This window comes from Sceloporus occidentalis, unplaced genomic scaffold (genome assembly GCF_023333645.1).
Source record: "Sceloporus occidentalis isolate IW3139 unplaced genomic scaffold, rSceOcc1.0.p SCAF_20, whole genome shotgun sequence".
NCBI classification, from domain to species: domain Eukaryota; kingdom Metazoa; phylum Chordata; class Lepidosauria; order Squamata; family Phrynosomatidae; genus Sceloporus; species Sceloporus occidentalis.
In genome coordinates, this window is record NW_028317000.1 from 10,084,279 (window position 1) to 10,105,387 (window position 21,109).

General features: G+C 42.1%; 2 protein-coding genes across 6 annotated transcripts in view; one reads left to right on the forward strand and one right to left on the reverse strand.

Annotated features, from left to right (window-relative positions):
• The window catches only part of LOC149301937 (synaptotagmin-11), a 22,240-nt gene extending 16,959 nt beyond the window's left edge, over nt 1-5,281 (forward strand). For 2 of the 3 annotated variants that reach the window (XM_089483165.1, XM_089483166.1), the window contains exon 4: nt 1,170-5,281. In XM_089483165.1, the coding sequence (XP_089339291.1) occupies nt 1,170-1,480 (311 nt within the window). In that variant the 3' untranslated portion in view covers nt 1,481-5,281. Of the gene's footprint in view, nt 1-1,166 lie in introns of all 3 variants that reach the window. The other variant, XM_089483164.1, reaches the window with a different exon arrangement.
• Nucleotides 5,271-21,068, reverse strand: LOC149301938 (GTP-binding protein Rit1-like). 3 transcript variants are annotated; one of them, XM_089483169.1, is made up of 6 exons: nt 20,805-21,068; nt 14,146-14,202; nt 12,429-12,502; nt 11,832-12,023; nt 10,270-10,504; nt 5,271-7,900 (listed from the first exon to the last, which is right to left on the reverse strand). In XM_089483169.1, exons 1-5 carry the CDS (start codon nt 20,923-20,925, stop codon nt 10,274-10,276), a joined length of 675 nt encoding a protein of 224 aa, XP_089339295.1. In that variant the 5' UTR covers nt 20,926-21,068; the 3' UTR covers nt 5,271-7,900; nt 10,270-10,273. The 3 variants fall into 3 exon arrangements, with proteins under 3 accessions (XP_089339295.1, XP_089339294.1, XP_089339296.1); XM_089483168.1 differs by having other exon boundaries at nt 5,271-10,504; XM_089483170.1 differs by lacking the exon at nt 14,146-14,202 and having other exon boundaries at nt 5,271-10,504.
• Nucleotides 21,069-21,109: the final 41 nt, after the last annotated feature.

Below are 21,109 nucleotides of genomic sequence, written 5' to 3' on the forward strand. Positions count from 1 at the left end.
CTTGGAGGTCTTTAAACAGAGGCTGGATGGCCATCTGTCGGGGATGCTTTGATTGGGAGTTCCTGTATGGCAGAATAGGGTTGAACTGGATGGCCCTTGGGGTCTCTTCCAACTCTATGATTCTATGAAATGGTGTTTGCATGTACAATATAATAACAGGAATAAAGATTAACAGATATATTTTATTACACCTTATTCCTACCCCTACTCCTGTAAAAAGCTCTTACTCCTTTACTCCTTTACTCCTTCCTCCTACTCTCCAGCCCTGTCAGGCAGAGAGAGCCCCCCATCCATCTAGGGATAGGTCTCCTTCCTTCCTATCAGATGACTGGAGAAACAGAAGGCTCTGCATCAGCAACAGAAGAGATATATTTAGTCTGTTTTTCACTTTCTAAGGGGGAGAAATTATCAAGGAAGCATATTTCACACATTCCCCCCTCCAGCAGGATGAAGAGTTTTTCTGGAATGTTTTAACCACTTCTGGCCTCTGAAGGGCTTGGGGGCTGCAGAAAGGCTTGTGAGGCGGGCTAAAAATAAATATCATTATAATATTATTATTTTTATTAGAGTACTTATACCCCGCCCTTCAGCCCTAAAGGCTCTCAGAGCGGCTTACAATTATTATTTTTAATTAGATGGTTCCCTTCCCTCAGGCTTACAGTCTATAAAGACATGACACAAAAAGAGAAGGGAATGGTGGTGGGGAAGTGGATCATGTCCAGCAGTTCTTCTCTCCCTCTGAGGCTTGGACTGAGGCTGATGGACCGGAGGGAGGGCTCTTCCTCTTAGTTATTATTAAGCTATAGGAAAAGAGATTCCACCTCAACATTAGAAGGAATTTCCTGACAGTAAGGACTGTTCGACAGTGGAACAAAGTCCCTTGGAGTGTAGTGGAGTCTCTTTCTTTGGAGGTCTTTAAACAGTGGCTGGATGGCCATCTGTCAGGGATGCTTTGATTGTGAGTTTCTGCATGGCAGAATAGGGTTGAACTGGATGGCCCTTGGGGTCTCTTCCAACTTTATGGTGCTATGATAGCCTAATCCTTAGGTGAGGTTGTGGAGCATATGGGAGCAATGCAAGTTGTATCGCTGGCAACTGCCTTGAATGGTTCTCACACTATTGTCATGGGACAGCATTATTGGCCTGCTCTTGTCCCCTTTCTCCAGCAGATCCCTACGTGAAGGTGAACGTCTACTACGGCAGAAAGCGGATTGCCAAAAAGAAGACTCATGTGAAGAAGTGCACTTTGAATCCCATCTTCAACGAGTCCTTCATTTATGACATCCCTGCAGAGCTTCTCCCTGACATCAGTATTGAGTTCCTGGTCATCGACTTTGACCGAACCACAAAAAACGAAGTGGTGGGGCGTCTGATCCTGGGGTCGCACAGCGTCACAGCAGGGGGCATGGAACACTGGCGGGAAGTGTGTGAGAGCCCACGGAAGCAAATCGCCAAGTGGCACAGCTTGAGCGAATATTAGCAGGGTAAGCTGAGGGCACGGTGTGCTTGGCATGTGCCCTCCGGCAAACAGACTCTTAACCCCCCTCCCTTTCCTCTTCTGTTTTAGTTGTAGAACTAAAAGTTTCTGTAAGAAGCAGCTGATCGGTTTTCTCTAGTGACGTTAACTTTTGCAGGGCACATACACTAAAGTTCTAAAAAACAAAACAAAATATCCTACAAGGGAAAAAAAAAGCATTAATTTTAATAATACCACAAAATGCATATATTATGAAAACAGTGTAACTGCACTAATGCATGCCAAGTACTGACATTTTTAAAAAACAAAAACAAAAAAAATGTAGTATAACTTACCAATGTCGAGGTACCGTTTTTTCATATGATTTATCTGTCACTATGAAAATTGTGTTTTGTGCTGAACTGTCTGTGTTGGTATTCACACCACAATTGGCGTATTCAGCTTCTCTTCCAACTCCCCCCCCCCCCTTTTCTTTACACGAAACAAACTCTGGTATTGGATTGCTGATGCCTTGTTTGTCCTCCCCACTCTTTATCTCTTTTTTATCATTTTCATGACTTAAGTGAACTAATTCCCTTGATGTATAGGCAATAGTTATCTGCATCTGCACTGGGTTAAAGAGATATCTGGGGAAAGGCATTCACTGAAAAGAGGAATTGATGAAAACTATGGCTGAAAACAATTACCTGTGAGTTGGGGAGGAGTAATCCATTCATTTTACTCATCCCCCATCTACTGGTCCTGAATTAGGAAAGGTTCTGTACTCCAACCACAAGGAGGCAGTCTGTTTAAAGCAATTGATAAAGAAAAAGAAAGGGAGACTTAATGTAGGTTTGAACCAGGAGATCCCTTTCTTTTCTGGAGCCAGTTGCTCTCATGTCTGTGTGGTGAATGAAGCCAGGTCTGTTAGTTTTGGCTCTTCGGAGGCTGCAGAAATGCACTTTATATGGTGCCACAGCAAGGCTGGTTGTAGCCACATTGCATAGTTCAAACAACCTGATACTGGCGAACTACCATGGCTCCATCCTGTGCAATCCTGGGATTTGTAGTTGCAAGAGATACTTTCTCTAGTTCGGGAATGTCCCAGCACTCTCAAGAATGCTATCCCATTCTCTCACTGCAAAGTCCCAGGACAGATGTATGGCAGTTAAAATGGTTTGTTGTTGCATGCCTTCAAGTTGTTTTGGACTTATAGCATCCCTAACTCTATATCATGGGGTTTACTTGGCAAGATATGTTCAGAGGAGGTTTGGGCCTGAACAGACAGGCCAAAATGAAGCTGCTTCTGGTCACTTTGCCTGTTATAGGACTTAGGACTGGAGTGTGGCTTTGACGCAGCTTCCGGCCTCTTAGGACGCATGCATCAGCATACCTCCAAAGTGACCCAAAGCAGCTTTATTTTGAGCTGTTTGTTTGGGCCCTTGGCCATTGCCTTCCCTTGAGGCTGAGAGCATGTGACTTGCCCACGGTAACTGCTATACTTGTGCAGTGTGGATAACACCATAGTCTGCCTATATGGTACAGCTGACCCAGACCGGATGGGGTGTGCACTTATTGCATTTGTCAGAGCAGCAGACGAAATAATTTCCAAAGGATCCCACTACCCTATTGTTTCCCCTTCTCTTCTCCCTTTTCATATGGAGCCTGGGATGTACACCACTCAAGCTGGTTTGAATCACAGCTAAGCCATCATGTCTGTACACAAATCCCCACTAGAGATCTGTGTCCCTTACACCATCCAAATAAGAGTATGCCAGCTCCATATACGGTACTCACTGTACAACATACTTTGTACCTGGAATGTCCCACTTGGGCAACTTTAACTGCTAACAGACTATAAAAGCTTCAAAATGACTCTGAAGCCATTTACTAGGCTGCACCACCAGACTGTTTTATGAAGAACTCTATGTGATCTTGAAGCCTGCTAGCAGATTATACAAGCTTCAAGGTAACATAAAAACCATCATTACATAGAAAGACTACAGTGTCAATTAGAGATCCAGAAGTTTGCACTTTGTGCACGAACAGAAAACAGGTTAGGAGGGAGAAACTCATTGCCCTTGCCTTTTTAGCATCTCATTTCTTAAAGACCTCTTCAGGCAGCAGCTGCCAGCAGAGTGACATAGATCAGAGCAACGGGGAAAGGAGTGCAGAGATTAAATGCTGATCCTGCAGCCACACGGTTGTGAGTTTGTTCCCAGGACTCCACGGTTAACTCGGCCTTCCATCCTTTCATAGGTCGGTCAAATGAGTACCCAGCTTGTTGGCGGCAATTGGGTTACAGATGGTAAACCACTTAGAAAGTGATGAGTTCACTGATAAGTGGTATAGAAATCTAAATGCTATTGCTGTAGCATGCAGGAAAACTTAAAAGGTTTTTCAGCATTCACTAACCATGTGTCTGGCCCTCATCTTGTGCTCTGTATAATGTAAATAACACCAAAAAAGAAACACGAAAGGATTTCCATGGTAGGAAGGTGCTTAGCCCAGGGCCCGGCTGCCTTCTTAGCTACTGCTCAAGTGGCTTCCTCAGGTAGCCAACATTGGTGAAAATCAGAGCATAAGTAAGCAGTGGCACAGAGCTGTGGCATGTGGTCTGCCCTCCAAATAAACCAGGCAGCAGTCCAGACGCCCATAACTTCCAAATACAGTAAGACTCCCACACCCACAGATGCGGTTCACTTATCCATGTCTGAGAAATACATGTCATCTCTAGGCATTTCTAGGCTCTCCAGTGTGATTCTATGGTCAGCTTCCATTCCAGGTGTACCATAGAATCATGCCTGAGGACCTAGAAATGCCTAGAGGGAACTGTTCTCTCTAGGCATTAATAGGTCCTTCAGTGTGAATCTGGTGTGCTTGGGACAGAAGTTGTTCATTGGAAATAGTAGGGTTCCCTGTTATCCATGGTTTCAGGTATCTACCAGGGGTACCCCCCATAACCCCACGGATAGAGGGGTTGTATTGTAGTCAGTTATTGGGAGGGGGTGGAAAGTAAGAGAGAGTCCCATCTTGTCTGACACAGGCAGCAAAAAGTCTTGGGCCAGGCTGACTCTATTTGGGATGTTTAGGGCGCAGGTTGTGTCAAAATGTTCTGTGAAGATACACTTAAAACCAAACCAAAACACACACACACACATTCCAGTGCAAAGTAATCCTTACTCTCTCTCTTCTTCCACACATACAAGAAAACTATGAGGTTGTCAAGGAAATCTGCTCAGGGTAAAAGTAGGTTTGAGCTTTTTGCTAGAGTTGGGAACGGTGGCCTTCCAGCTTCCAGTTCCCATCCACCTTAATTGCCAGGGATGGTGGGAGTTGTAGTGCAGCAACATCTAGAGGTCCACGGGTTCCTCACCCTTGACTTATTGGGCATCTATAAACAGCTCCTTTGGAATAATGGGTAAATATAGAGGGTGAAATAACTTTGAAAATACCACATACATATGATTCTGTGTATGTGTGTGTAAAATGATCATTCATGACAGCTGCCTCACAGTGAAATCTCCCAGAAGAGGGTCATTTTTGGATTGGTTTTTTTTCCTTCTTCTTCTTTCTCTCCCCCATCCTTCATTTTTCCTTTTACCTGGCGTCTATTGTAAAATTTTAAGAACAAAATAACTTGGACAAGTTACAACTCTGTGTCAAAACAAAAACAAAAAAGTAAGAAAAAAATTAACTTGAACCGTGTACAACTGCATAATACTGTAATGCTAACCTAACAAATATGTAATGCTATCTGTAATGTCAAAATTGTTTTAATGCACACTGAGCGTTCAAATAAAGATGGAGTCACTTTAAATTTCATTACCAGTTTCAGTATTTATTTTCATTTGGCACAGTTTCATTCAGCCAGGTGTTCCCCATCCTACAGCTGTGCATTTCATTTTTCTGCCCTAAGTGCAGTACCTTACATTTCTCCCTGTTGAAGTTCATTTTGTTAGCTGTAGCCCAGCTTTCTAGTCTATTCAGGTCATTTTGAATTTTGATCCTGTCCTCTGGGGTGTTAGCTACTCCTCCTAATTTGGTGTCATCTGCAAAATTGATAAGTATGCTCCCAATTCTGTCATCCAGGTCATTGATAAAGATGTTGAATAGCACTGGGCCCAGGACAGAGCCCCACTGGACACCCCACTGGTCACTTCTCTCCAGGATGAAAAGGAGCCATTGTTGAGCACCCTTTGGGTTCGGCCCGTCATGTATATTGTGCATTTTGGTTGACCCAAAACAGGTATCACTGTTTGGTGGATTTTGGATGTTATTGGATTTGCTATATGGCCAACATGGCTACCCCTGGATGTTAGCTAATTTTCCCAGAACTGGAAATATGCAAAGAATTTGGAAGTTCACTTTTCGTTGAAACGTTATTACGCTATAGTTGTCAGGGTCGCCCTTCCAGGCTCGTTCTGCCACATTAAAGTTAGCCTTGCTTAAGTTACTGTATATATTCATGTGTAAGTCTAGAAATTTTAGGTCAAAATTTGACCCAAAAATCTGAATTGACTTAACCACGGTCAATTTAATTACTGTATCTTAACACTTATTTAAAAGAAGGTGAAAAGCAAGAGTTTAATCTGTCCTGGAAGCACTGACCCCCTTCTACGTTCTCATCCATCCAGCCTTAAGGGTAAGCACAAACAGTAATGTCTGCTGGAGTTCTGTAAGTTCTTTGACAATGTTTTACTTTGCTTCACCCTTTAGATCCTTTGCTACAGTATATGCTCCTACGTTTTACCCTCAACTTGTCCAAGGGTCATTGCAAAATCCCTAATTTTGGCCATAAAACTTGCCTTTGACTTACACATGAAGTTGACTTATAGTCGAGTATATACAGGCATGTTGTAGCCATGTTAAAAGAGACCTGCTGTGTTGGCAGCTGTGAACAGCTACCGAGAAGTACCAGGAGATCCAAGACTTGGAAAAGGAATGCAGGTGGTTGGGAGGGATAGTGCTTGCAAGGTGTTTTAATAGTGAAACTTATGCTGTAGTGTCCATAATTGCAAAGGATTTATTACTGTGCCGATATTCAGTAAAACGTTTCTGGCTCATCCATGGAGTGTGTTCATTGAGTAAGATAAAGGCCTGTTACAGGCCTGTTACAGACTGCCAAAATAAAGCTGCTTTGGGTCTCTTTGGAGGTATGCTATTTAAATGATGCATGGGTCCTAAGAGTCCGGAGGTTGTGCCAAAGCCACACTCCATTCCTAAGCACTGGAGTGCAGCTTTCGGATTCATAGGATGCATGCATCATTTCAACAGCATACCTCCAAAGAGACCCGAAGCAGCTTTATTTTGGCAGTCTGTAACAGGCCAAAGACTGAGCATTACAACAACACTTTTAAAAAAAGCTTTGATTAGGGAGTGAAATTTACTGAATATCTAAACAACTCTGGTGGTCTCCTTTGTATCTCATTGTCACAGTGGAAGTTCTGGAGCAATATCCTTTTGGAATGACCACCACCTGGATCCTTACTATCGCTGAAGCAAATGAAACTTCATCCTCTAAGTCCAGACTATAATGGCAGGACTTTTCTCTGATTAGCCCAGTTTTATCATGTCATTGTGTATCTTTGACATATTACACTGTGCTGCTCATTTTTTTCTAATAAAGTTTATTAAAATTAAAATATTTAATTTTCAGTAGACTTTATCAAGATCTATTTGTTGACATTTAAACATATGTCCTTTGTAACCCACTTGATGCACAACTTTACGGGATATACTCCACATCTTCTATGCCACATTTCCCCAGATACCAACACATTTCTCACAATCTTAAGTATAATTTTTAAAAAGGAACAGAGATTTTTAAAAAAAAACAGTTGTGTGAAAAACAATTAACAACTTTTGCATCCAAATGTTCCAACACAGAACTCATGAGCTGTGTCCAAAGAAAAGTGCTCATTATTCCACTGTGATCATACTATGACAGGAGGAGCTCACAATTAGCACAATACAATACTGACTTGTGTTAATGCAGGAGTGTAAGGCACAAACACCTGCCTCTTCTCCAAAAGGCAAGTTTCTAGCTTCATTTGTTTGTTTTTCCTTTTACTTCACCTGAGAGCTACACATTTTGAATCAATTAGAAGCACCTCTTAGAAGCATCTCTTTTCAAGTTGGGAAACTCGGGAGTTGGAAAATTAAAGCAAATCAACAGTTGAAATTGTGCACCCACCTTCTAATGTTGGTTATGACTGAAATAGCGTCATAAAAATATTCACCACACTCCAACAGTAACTGATTCAACACTAAGTAAAATGTATTACAGTTTTAATCTGTACTAAATTAGTACCTATGGAGAGGTACATTATTCATGAAGTTAAATTTACCAATATAAATTCACCTTACACTGATACAGTCAAAAAATTTCTCAATAAATGGAATGCATGATTTTCTCTCCCCTCTCAACTTTTCAGTAGAATTCTGTAATGAGAATAAGATATATTTAGGAAAGTTGGTAATCCAAGAACAATAAAAAATATGAAGCTAGAAAAATCGACTATATGGCTAACTTTGAACATGTCTTAATTGCCTATGAAGTCATTGAAAACTTAGAACTACTACAATGAGCTGACACATTCAGCAGGCTGCTTTCACACTTACCTCACTTTCTTTTTCGTTCTAATGCACAACTTTGATCTACAGAAATTAGTGCACAATGGCATCATGACTCACAGTGAGGAAGAGAGGTTCCAGACCTGATTCCCACTAGAAGGGGAGTCCAACACCTATGAAACTGCTATACATTTTGTCCTCACTGTGATACCAGTCCCCACAAGGCCAAGACGGGGCCTCTGCCTATGTTCAGATCCCTCCAGAGCATCTTAACTGACAACAGAAGTAACATCTCTGACAAAACGTAGGCCTGTAACTCTGTCACTTTTCTTCTGTATGATTTTTAATATCCTTGCCTGATAAAGAAGCCAGGGAAGCTTTGAAAACTTGCATGATGTATTTTGTGCATTTTGGCTAGCCAATAAAGGTACCACCATTTTGTGGATTTTGTTGCATGACCAAGAAACTGCCCTGAATATGTTTCCAATAGAAGAAAGTTATTCTAGGCAACAGATGGCTTTATGAAATCCGGAATACACTTGGCTTTCAAAGTTAACTCAAGCTGAATTGGGTTACTTTTAACACCAAATCTGTATTTAAAACTTTAAAAACTGTATCTAAGTGTCCAAACAATGGTAATGTTTTGAGGCACATTCTCCTCTTGTGGTAGAGAAGCCACAAGAAATCCATGAGGGCTGCATCTGCACTACAGAAATTATCCAGACTGATACAGCTGCCATGGCTCAATGCTATGGAATTCTGTGAATTGTAGTTTTGTAAGAATCACAGAGTTGGAAGAGACCTCAAGGGCCATCCAGTTCAACCCCATTCTGCCATGCAGGAACTCACCATCAAAGCATTCCTGACAGATGGCCATCCAACCTCTGTTTAAAAACCTCCAAAGGTTTTTAAGTGCACTCCGATGGAATGTGTTTCATGGTCGAACAGCTCTTACTGTCAGGAAGTTCCACCTAATGTTTAGGTAAAATTTCTTTTCCTGTAATTTGAATCCATTGCTCTGTGTCCCGTTATCTGGAGCATCAGAAAACAAGCTTGCTTCATCCTCAATATGACATCCCTTCAAATATTTAAACAGGACTATCATATTACCCCTTAACCTTCTCTTCTCCAAGTTAGGCTGTGGCACCTGCTTTCTCTGTCGGAGTGGTGTGGTGTGCTCCTACGCTACAAAATCTCCCCTTACCTTGTGAGGGTCAGGAGATCAGTCACCAACCACAATCCATCCATACTTCATTTACCACCAACTTGTCTCACTGACCTTGTGTCCTTCACTGGCCACGCTTTAACCACTTGACTCCATCACTCTTACACTTCACAGTACCACTCCTACAGCAATCCAACTGTCCCCTAACACGTAACAGCATCCAATAGAAAGGGAATTTCCTAACAGACAATTCCCATGTGTAGGCTTCAGTTACAAAACTGGGTCACAGCCCAATAAGTGTGGGGAAAACTGTAAACACTACACAGGAGTGGTGAAATTAAAGGTTAAAAGAATAACATTTGTTGTTGATACTAAAAGAATAAGGAATGTTTCAAAACAAAATAGTGGCGCATATTAATACACCAACAGGAGAAACTGTAGATGCTAGAAACCTTTGCAACAGGCATATAGTTGCATAACTGTGTCATCACCCGAGGGTTAAAATTCTGCCTATTTTGCTTAAATTCCACCATCCCTGCCCCCACAAAAATATGGAAAAATACACGAGGATAAAGATTTGGTCAGCTGTGTCTTCTTTTGCAGCTTCCTCACAACTGAAATCCCAGTTTATAATCCTCTGAAACACCGTTCTATTGAAATAAGAGTCAAATGCTAAAAGGATCCTTAGCACTAGTATGAGCAACAAATATCAGACCAGCTAGTGATACCACCACGTGAGGCACAAAGTAAATGTGGGCAGGCAAGTTGGCTTGCTATTCTGTAATGATTTGCAAAACTCACTTATAGGCATCTGAGTCAATTACTTTTTGTTAAGTCTTATCCAGGAAGGGAGGGGGAGAGAGAGATGAAATTTGAAACACACACACTGCAATGCAACAACTCTCAGCACCAGGGTAAAAATATTCTGCAGTGGAATAGCCTTCACAACGTTTTAACACAAGGTAATATTTCAAGGAACACAGTGAGCAGAAGAAACAAGCACACAAGGCTGAAAGACTTCTGCACTGTTTTGGCTCTCTTGTGCACATGGAGTTCAACTGAAGGATGTCACCTATTCAGGTGACAGAATTCTTCTTCTTCCAAAACCGAGATTTCAACCTTTTCCAGACACTTGTTTGGGGCTTCACTTTCTTTCCCAGTGCTATAACAGCTTCCTTCTCCTTCCTTCGGATTTCTCGGACAAGCGTATGGAAGACATCATCGATATAGTAGCGAAAAGCAGCTGAGGTTTCAAAGAACGGGCAGCCAAACTCTTGTGCCAAAGCTGAGCCTTCTTCCTTGGAGACCTTGCCACAAGAAAGCACATATTGGTTAGAGCAATGAGAGAACTGGATGTTTCTTTTACATTAGCATATCTAATTTTAAATCCTTGAAATTCATATAGCCTCAGAACTCTGGGAATATAGTACCCGAACTTCAGTTCCTGTGCTCATCTTCAACATCCATCTTTCACCTAATTTTCTGAGCAGTTTCCTATCTGAAATTTAAGGGACAATTCCCATCAATGTCATTTTAGGGGACACAATTTTTCTCCAAAACAAGCTGCACATTCCAATGCTTTTATCAAAAAATTGGAGGGTTTGGTATGTAAATATGTATCCCTCTTTTCTCCCATAATGGCGTCTTACAGTAAAAGATTACACAAAATACAATTAAAATATTATGTAGCATATTTCTTTTAAAACCAATTAAATAGACCATATAATAAAATACTCATAACAGTTTAAAATACATATAATTATACATACACAGCACCATTGTTAAAAGGCCCCTATACCTATGGAGAGGGGAACCACAGAAAGAATTCGCCCAAAGATTTTAAGGTTTAGGCAGGCTCATATAGGGAGATACAGTTTTTCAGATAGTCTGGACCCAGTCAATACAGAACTTTATAACCCTGACTAGCCCTTTGAATTGTGCCTGAACTGCAGGGCTGGAAGTTTTGGTGTAGCTGGAAAACAGTCCCCAAGCCCAAGGCGATTGCCTACTTCTGTTTTAAGCCTTCACTGTTTTTCTGGTAAATGCAAATAACTTCACTGAAGTGATAAGTGTATTTGCTTCCTTTTCAAAAGGAGCAAGGCAGCACCCTTCCTTTGCCTATCAGATATAAAATATATATACATTTTTTTATTTTTAAAAGGAAAATTATTGAATAAATTTAAAATTCATCACACACAATACACTTATCAATAATAAAAAACCTACCACATATATTAGACATAGTAATTATAATTATTCTTTGTCTTAATTTCTTATATTAAAGAAATTACATTAAATCTAATCATGTTCTATGTCAATATTATAGTTATCATAGTTACTAAGCATCAACCACCCCCATCCAATCTATTTTCCTTATTTCTTAATCTTTCTCTTCTTCACTTCTACTCCTACTTTTCTCACCGTTTCTTTTATTACCCTTTCTCTTATTACCTTCTCTTCTAAATTCCTTTCTTTACCTCAATTCTACATTCCTTTTCTCCCATTACCTCTCCTTTCTTACTTTGCTCCTTCCCTCCCATTCCTTCCCCTCTATCCTTCTTACCTCTATTTCTTCTCATCCTACTCCTTTCTCCTACCTTCTCATACAACGTAGCATTTTAAAGAATTTCTTACCTGCCTCAGTTTGCCTAGATCAGACTTGTTCCCCACCAGAACAACTGGAGTTTCATCTGTGCGCCGCACACGATAAATCAATTGCTTGAACTCGCGCACCTCATGGAAGCTTCGCCAGTCCGTGATGGAGTAACACAGGATAAATCCTTCACCTGCCCTCATGTACTGGTCTCTCATGGCAGTAAATTCTGCCTGGGAATGGGGAGAGGAAGGAATTAGAGTCAGCTCTTGTATGACTAAAGGAGTTTCTAGTTAGAATCCACTGTCCTCAACCCTGTTTTTGAAGCAATATACACAACCATAAGGGTTACTGAACAGTCTGGATGGCTAAGCAGGTAAATGTATTGTAAAGTGGCTGTTCACAGCTCATAGAACCATGAGGTATGTGATAGGCCAAACTGTGTATTGACAAATCCTTTGATTGAATTAAACTGTGAATTTATTAGAAGGCAAGACACTCTCTCAGTTGCCCATATGAAACAGAGAGATTATACTGACCGGCCTTGAAGACTGTTTTAACAAATACTGCAAGGTAATGTACCAAAGTGCACTGAACACAACAAATCAATGCGTGAAATTCTAAGTGTTAGTACATACTTGGCCAGCTGTGTCCAAAATATCCAGATTAGCAGGCTCATCATCAATCCTTATTCGCATTTTGTAAGCATCCTCTAGAGAAAGAGAAATTCAGTATTCAGTATAGCCTATTTATTAACATCTACATATGCAATGTGCAATCATTCACATACCTTCATAATATGCAAAAACACTGAGACTAGCTAAGGACTTCAACACATGGCTCACAAGCAACACTTAAATAAGACAACTGAGGTATTAACAATCTGGGGAAATTTCTGTTTTCTGTGATGTGCTTCCAATCCTGCCTTATCCTCATTTCTCTTTACCCTGTCTATTCATTTTCCTTTCTGAAGTGATTTCTTGTGACATACAATGTGGGTGTGTTCAAAGATTATCCTTTTTTTCATTTAGATGTATTTCAACATATTAATTTTGTAATAGAAATATCTTTGCAGTTGAAATTCCATATATTCTTTTAATTTAGAATTCTTGTAAAGCTGAGAGTAACTGAAGGTCAACATGGTTATACTTTTATGAGTCCTAAAGGACTTATGCTCTGGGGTTGGAAAAATAAACATCCCCAGATATCTTTCAACACTCAGAAACTCTTCATGCTTTATCTATACATGACTGTGTATTTAATAGATGCCAACTTCAAGAAAATATATTTTTGGAAGTATTATCAGCTTGTATTAATGTTCATATCTTATGTACTTCCCCATCATCTCTCTCTCACCATCATACTTCAGAAAGAAATAGAACTGGGCTTGTACCTCACATGTATTTCAAATGGGAATATGAGTGGGGGGCAGCAGTCACCAATAGTAAATATATTTCTTTGAGGATCAAAGTGTACTTTAACAAATGAAACTGTAAATTGGAAATGAAATTATCCTTTAAACTGGATAATGAAATAAAAAACCCAGAATAACTCAGGGTAGGTAGGCCCCCGTTATCAGCAGTGGCATTTTCTCTGCAGAACTTCATGCCTTGATGCACAGAGAAAGACAAATGGCTAAGTGGGAGGAAATAGGGTTAAACGATGTCAGAAGGAGGGCAGGGTTTAGGGGACACAGTCCCATCCCAATTACACCCTCCAGCTAGGTTCTAGGGGACTATCCACCTCTTGGATCCAATCCACTTCCCTACTCCTGCTGCAAACAATGCAGGAAAATATATAACATATTTTGTCATGTAAGAAAGCACCAGGGATAGTCATTTTCCCAGACAGCACATTGCTCATTAAAGTTCAGGGGGGTGATACAATGACCCAGATTTCCAATCACTCACATCACCACCCCTAACAAAAATCTTGGGGAACCAAACATTCAAGGTTTTTGTTGTTGTTTGTCTGTTTTTTATGGTGAAGAGAGTAAGATAGTGTGCCTTATGAATGGGAGAGGATTAGGAGGAGGAGGAGAAAGGCTGTAATTCTACAGATGTTAGTTACCACTAGCAATAATGAGCCTGCAAAAGTTCCAGTTTCTGCCAGCATCCCTCAAAAGAGCGTGATCAAGGGAGTTGCAATCCAAAAACATTACTGTTTCAAGCTCTGCAACAACAATTGTGTTTAGTTTTAAAACACATGATCTGCAAAACAGATATGAAAGATAAACTCTCAGTAGCAGTGGGGCTTCTCAGTGGTTTTTAAAACTTAAGGCTTCTATCTACCCTACTACCATTATGCACAGCCAGCACATCAGTGGCAGGAGGAGGAAACGGGAGGGACACTCACCAATCGTAGGGTCATGGTCTTCTGGGAAACGATGACTAATGAACTGCATGGTCATAGCTAAAAAGCAGACAGATGTATATTAGTATGGCCCAAAAGAACTGAAGAGGAATTCTAAACTACATAGAAATATAGGATGAGCCCCTGGGATGACTGCCTATGGAATAATAGGCTGGAAATCTCCCTAAACCAAACATCTGGAATTTATCTCAACCATTTTTAAAAGAAGCTGTAATACATCCCAGTTCGTCTCTGAGCACAATTAAAAACACAGGTACTGAAGCCCTGAAAAGCTTACTTGTAGCACTGCTTTTTTGTTTCAAAACAGAAACATGGACAAATAAGAAACCATGAAAATACTGCAGAAGTGAAGTGGTAGGAAAATACAGCTTGCCATGCAACAGGAAGGGCTAATTCCCATAAGTTGAAGGTGGGAAGAAACTTGCAATATGTAGCCACTCGGGAAAATTCCACTCCATGAATGATTGTGTGGAGATTCCAAAACAACTGAAAGGTCAAAAACAGTTCTGCCATTGCTTAAGTTTTTATAAATACTTGCATTAAACAAAACAAAACCCTAAACTCAAGTTCTGGGGCAGTGGTTTTCAAGATTTTGCCCTCAAGATGTTTTGGTCTTCAGCTCCCATACCAGGATCTCTGATCGCTGGACCTTCTTAGAGATGAACCTCCCACAAATCTAGACAACCAAGGGTTGAGAACCACAGGTCTAAATGCATACAAGAACAGCTCTCCAAGAATTTAAGCAGTTGAACATGGAGTATTTAGAAAAATGTAAGCAATGGCAGAGCTATTTTTGACCTTTCATTTGTTTTTCAACCTCCAATACCATCATCCATGGAATGGAATTTTCCCCAATTTCATCTCCAAAGAAGCTTCCTCTTTGCTATGCCCTTTCTCTGTTTTAGGAATGGAACATCAGACTTACCTGAGATGCATCCCTTTCCATCAGAGAAGGTCCGAGCATCCTAAGTTTGGGTGGCTCCACCCACTTCGGCTCCTGATAGGCAGAGAAGACAGACAAAAAACCAGGGACCTAGCCCCACCCCCAAGGAACCTCAGTCAATGACTAGCCATGATCATCCTAGAGAAAAATATAGTTCACCCACCCAGTAGGCAAAAACACAAGGTGAGGAAGATGCTCGGACCTTCTCTGATGGAAAGGGACGTATCTCAGCTAAGTCTAACATTCCATTTCCCATTAGAGAAGGGGCCGAGCATCCTGACTTTGGGATTTAGAAAAGCCACCGAATTTTAGGGAGGGCCGGTTGGCGCGGAGGGCGAGTTAGGGACAATTTGTTGAAGGTCGCCTCAGCTGATTGGAAGAGATCCAATTTATAATGTCTGACAAATGTGGATGGTGACTTCCAAGTGGCCGCTCTACAAATTCCGGCCAGGGGAACGTTAGTGGTCAGGGCTGCTGACGTTGCAGCACTCCTAGTTGAATGGGCAGTGATGCCCTGTGGAGGATTAAGGTTGAGAGCTCTGTAACATGCGACAATGCATTGTTTTATCCATCTTGCTAGTGTGGATGTTGACACTTTTTTCCCCTTTGAACCTGGTCGAAAGGATATGAAGAGGGCTTCTGACTTCCTGAAGGCCAAAGTCCTCTTGAGGTAAATCTTGATGGCCCTACGAACATCCAGGGTGTGTCAGATCTTTTCCAAGTCCTTGGAAGGACGCAGGCAGAAGGAAGGTAGCACGATGTCTTGGGATGTATGGAACACCTAGTTCACCTTGGGAATGAAGGTTGGGTCAGGCCTGAGAAGGATTGAGTCAGCTCTGACTATGCAGGCCTCTGGTCTTTTGTCTTTCTTCTCTGCCTATCAGGAGCCGAAGTTAGGATGTTCGGCCCCTTCTCTGATGGGAAATTGGAGAGGCGCCTGGTTGCCCACAGTTTGTTTTTTAGAAATTTGATCACCGCACCACCTGATTTTCCAAGAAACTGTAGCACTACCAGTTAATTTCTAAGCTCAATTAAAATCATTAGTCTTATTGCCCAGAACAGTTTACCTTTAAGACTGTTGCTCTGTTTCAAAATACAAGCAATGACAAGTAAGACAGTCTGCCCTCCAACTGATCATACGCTTTTGCACACATAGGATATAGCTTCTGTATTTTGGTAGCAGTATTTCAATTTTATGGCACCATAAAACAACCCCTTCTCTTTTATTTCCCTACCATTTTCCTCACCACTTTGTTCCTGCCATATTCCAACCAGTGCTATACATACTTATTTTACAAACTGCATCTCTTTTCCCACCTTATCATTCCTATCCTAATCTCTCCATACTTCAGTTCCACTTGTTTCATTCCATTGTATTCCACAGAATCCAAAATCATCCAAAGTATTAAAAGACATTGGATTCAATACACAGAAGGGTTATATAAATGAGATGAAAAAATTAATGATACAAGGAATGAGGATCCATGTGAAGAGCCCAAATTCTAGAAAATGAGGAAGAAGCTGAAATGAAAAAAATAGGGAAGAATAAATCAACAGGAAAAACAACATTCAAAATAAATTACTAAATCCACACAGACAGAATTATTAAATCCACACAGACAGAATTATTAAATCCACACAGACAGAATCAACCCAGGACTAACTAAAATGTATCAGCAAGTATGGAAAACAAAACAATGGCCAACAGATTGGAAACAATCAGTATACATTCCCTTCCACAAATAAAGGAGACACAAAAGATTGCAGCAGCTAAAAGACCATCACATTAATTTCCCAGACGTTCAAAATCATGTTCAAAATTCCGCAGCACAGACTCCAATCACATACAGAGAGAGAAAACCCAGAGGTCCAAGTGGGATTCAGGAAAGGAAGAGGCACTAGGAACCATATTGCAAACGTACAATGGTTAATGGAATGCACCAAAGAATTCCATATAGAATTCTTTGAGGACTATAGAAAGCATTAGACTGCATAGAACATGAAAAACTATGGATGACGTGTAAAGACATGGAAGTGCCACCATATCTGCTAGTCCTGATAAGAAATCTGTACATAGGACAGGAGACTACTGTTAGAACAGAATATGGAGAAACCGAGTGGTTCCCAATTGGCAAGGGGACAGCCAAAAAGGCAAGTGGGTTCTTGAGCAGGTAAAGCCAGAAATTTCCCTGGAAGCCAAGTTGATCAAATAATAATAATAATAATAATAATATAAGTTTATTAATGCTTAAGCCAAAGGCCATTTGCATAGTTGATCAAATTAAGGCTGTCATACTTTGGCCAGATCATGAAAAGGCATGATTCATTTAAAAAGACAATAACATAAGGAAAGGTGGAGGGCAGCAGAAAGAGAGGGAGACCGCCAGATGGACAGACTCAATCAGGGAGGTTGCGGGCATGAATCTACAAGACTTAAACAGAACAGTGAAGGATATGGGAGTTGGAGATGTCTCATCAGTCAGGGCTTACTTAAGGACAGCAACAACAACAAATCCTGGGGAACATTCTCTCAACTGCAAAGTAATATAGCTACATGTGTTGTCCTGCATTACGAAGGGTTTTTTAAAAAATCAACCAGACTCCAGATGGGCTGCAAAATAAGTCATTTGAATGATATGACTTACAAGCCTAAGAACTCTTGGACCCAACCCCAAGTCAAGCATCCCATCTCCAAGAACAAGTCCAGGGGCTACAGGGCCTGATGAACTGCAACTCCCATCACCCCTTGCCAACTGGCTATGCTACCCAATCCAACAACATCAAGCTGGCCACACATTCCCCATGCCTGAGCTAAGTAGATTCTTCTAGGCCTGATCGTATAACATTAAAATATAGACTATAATTATGGATAAAAGACTATGTTCAATGACTTAGAAGGATAATGTTCTTACATGTGGTAACGATTACCAAGCCTGTTAAAGAGATACAGAGAAATCAAGGTCCAGTCCTTATATAAGTCCCTATGAAAGAGTAACATTCTAATAGTCATATCCTGTAATGTATTGACAGGGATGATGCCTTAGATGCAATGTTCAAGTGGAGTGTTCAACCTGGACTGTCAGGTTTAATCAGTCTTATGAGCTGGGCACTCAGGTGACCAGAAATTGATAGAGGTAACCCAAGACAGAATCCAGATTATCTGACAAGTGGCCAGGATCCTCAATCCCTGTCTAAGAGATAAGATTTGTCTACAGCGCTATATAAATAAAGTATAAGAGGTGGGAAAAGCATGCCTGTTTCAGGTGTCACCTCTGAGGAGTCATGGGAGGCATTCCTCCTTTGAATCACAGAGTTGGAAGAGACTACAAAGCCATTCAGTCCAACCTCATGTCATGCAGGAATAGACAATGAAACCATTCCTTCAACAATGTACGTCTCCGGCATCCAAGAACTGAAACTAAACAGGCATCATGGCAGCAGCAAGAGAATTCCAGATGACAGCTGCATCTGATAAAGAGAAAAGCTCCAGAATCAGAGAATCGTAGAGTTGGAAGAGACTGCAAGGGCCATCCAGTCCAACCCCATTCTGCCATGCAGGAAATCCAAATCAAAGCATCCCTGACAGATGGCCATCCAGCCTCTGCTTAAAGACCTCCAAGGAAGGAGACTCCACCACACTCCAAGGGAGTTTGTTCCACTGTCGAACAGCCCTCACTGTGAGCAAGTTCCTCCTAATGTTGAGCTGGAATCTCTTTTCCTGCAGTTTGCATCCATTGCTCTGGGTCCTAGTCTGGAGCAGCAGAAGACTCCGCACCAGAAAGACAGTCAATAATATAAAGTGTAAATTCAAATACTGTACTCCCATTTCTCAAAATTGACCCAGGGGAGGGGGGCAGACCATTACAGGTCAAACATCTTGGCCTGCTCATATGACATTTAAGTACAGATCCTGACTGATTGTGGAAGCTAAGCTATCGAATTCATGGGGTCGCTATAGGTTGATAGGTGACTGGAAGGCACATACAAACATAAAATACAACCCAACAGATATTCTGTAGAACATAGACCCAAAGACCTTATTTAAGCAATTTGCTTGGTGAGAGTGTGTGTCTGTATCACTCAGAATGGTAAAAAAAGTGACTTCACTTTTCAGGCTAGAAAAACTGCCAGATACTCAATGGAATGTAAACATGATAAAACAGAACCTGCCCACTTTTAAACAAGGGGAAAAAAGAGATGCTTGTTTTCTGCTGGTCATATTGAGGCTGGAGCAAGCTTGTTTTCTGCTACTCCAGAGAATAAGACCAAGAATAATAGATTCAAACTACAAGAAAAGTGATTCCAGGTCAACATTATGAAGAACTTCCTTTCAGCAAGAGTGGACTCTCCTTCTTTGGAGGCTTCTAAACAGAAGCTGGACATTGAGGACATTGAGAAACTGGAGCATGTCCAAAGGAGGGCAACTAAAATGGTGAAGGGTCTGGAAACCATGTCCTATGAGGAACGACTTAGGGAGCTGGGGATGTTTAGCCGGGGGAAGAGAAGGTTAAGGGGTGATATGATAGCCCTGTTTAAATACTTGAAGGGATGTCATATTGGGGAGGGAGCAAGCTTGTTTTCTGCTGCTCCAGAGAATAGGACAAGGAGCAATGGATGTAAGCTCCAGGAAAAGAGATTCCAGCTCAACATTAGGAGGACCTTCCTGACATCTGTCAGGGATGCTTTGATTTGGATTTCCTGCATGGCAGAATGGGGATGGACTGGATCAGGGCCCTTGGGGTCTCTTCCAACTCTGTGATTCTATGTGAAGAAAGCTGACAGAGTCTCCCAGGGCAGTGGGACCAAGGGAACAGCCTCCTCCGATGCCCAAGTCTAGACAGGCTCCTAAGCAAATGGTTTTACTTGAAAGGACAAGGTCATTGAGCAGCCCTTTGAATTGTGAACAGGCAACAGAAAGTCCTATGCTCTTTGTAATCAAGGCTAGCCAACAACTGAGCCATAGCACCCTGAACCAACTGAAGGTTTCTATCACTCTTTACCCCTCAGTGCACCCCTTCCCTGCAGCCATTCTCATCCTTATAACTTTAATTCATCTCCTGAAGGTAATTTTCCTGAGCGGGAACCAAACCATGGCCTCCGGACTCTTATTCAGTGCTCCCTGTGTTGCATATACAAACAGACACATCATTATTGTGTTTCCGATTCATGGCAGCCCTAAGGCAAGTCTATTATGCTGTTTCCTTGGCATGATCTGTCCAGAGGGAGATGGTTTTTGCCCTTCTCTGAGGCTGAGAGAGAAGGCTTCCTTCCATGGCTGAGTGGGGATTGGGACTCTGATCTCCAGCCTAAAGGCCATAGCTATGTTGCCTCAGACTCAGAGTGGCGGAGTCTCCTTCCTTGGAGGCTGCTCCGACTGAGAGTTCCTGCATGGCAGAATGGGAATGGACTGGATCAGGGCCCTTGGGGGCCCTTCCAGCTTAAGCCTTGAACAGGGCTCTCCTGTCCCGTCTGAGCCCTCTCTTCTCCGGGCTCCCTGAGCCCCTCCTCAAAAGGCCTGCCGCATCGCCGCACTCCTGCAAAGCCCAGGATGCAACAGGAGGCAGCCAGGGCCGTTGAAGCGGAACGGCAGCGCGATAAGAAGGCAGTGCGGCCACCGACATGGTTTCGGCTCAGGAGTGCAAATGTTTCCGTCCGCCCGAGGAGGAGCCAGGAAGGGAGGCAGGGAGCGCCGACGTACCGCTTTTGCCGACGCCTCCGGCCCCCAGCATGACCAACTTGTACTCGCGGGGCTGCCCGGGGGGAAGGGGGGTCCCGCCGGAGACCACGCCGCCGGGCCCCTTCAGGCCCTTGGCCTCCATCGCGCCTCGGCCCTCGGCTTTAGCACAGGCCTCCCTCCCTGAAGGACGCCATTCCCGCCTCCCTCGGCGACAGCGCTCTCCTTCTCCTTCTCCTTCTCCCTCCTCCTCCTCCTCCTCCTCCTCGCAACCGCTGCTTCCTCATCTTCCCGCCCACCTCCGACAAAATGGCCGCCAAGCCCTAAGG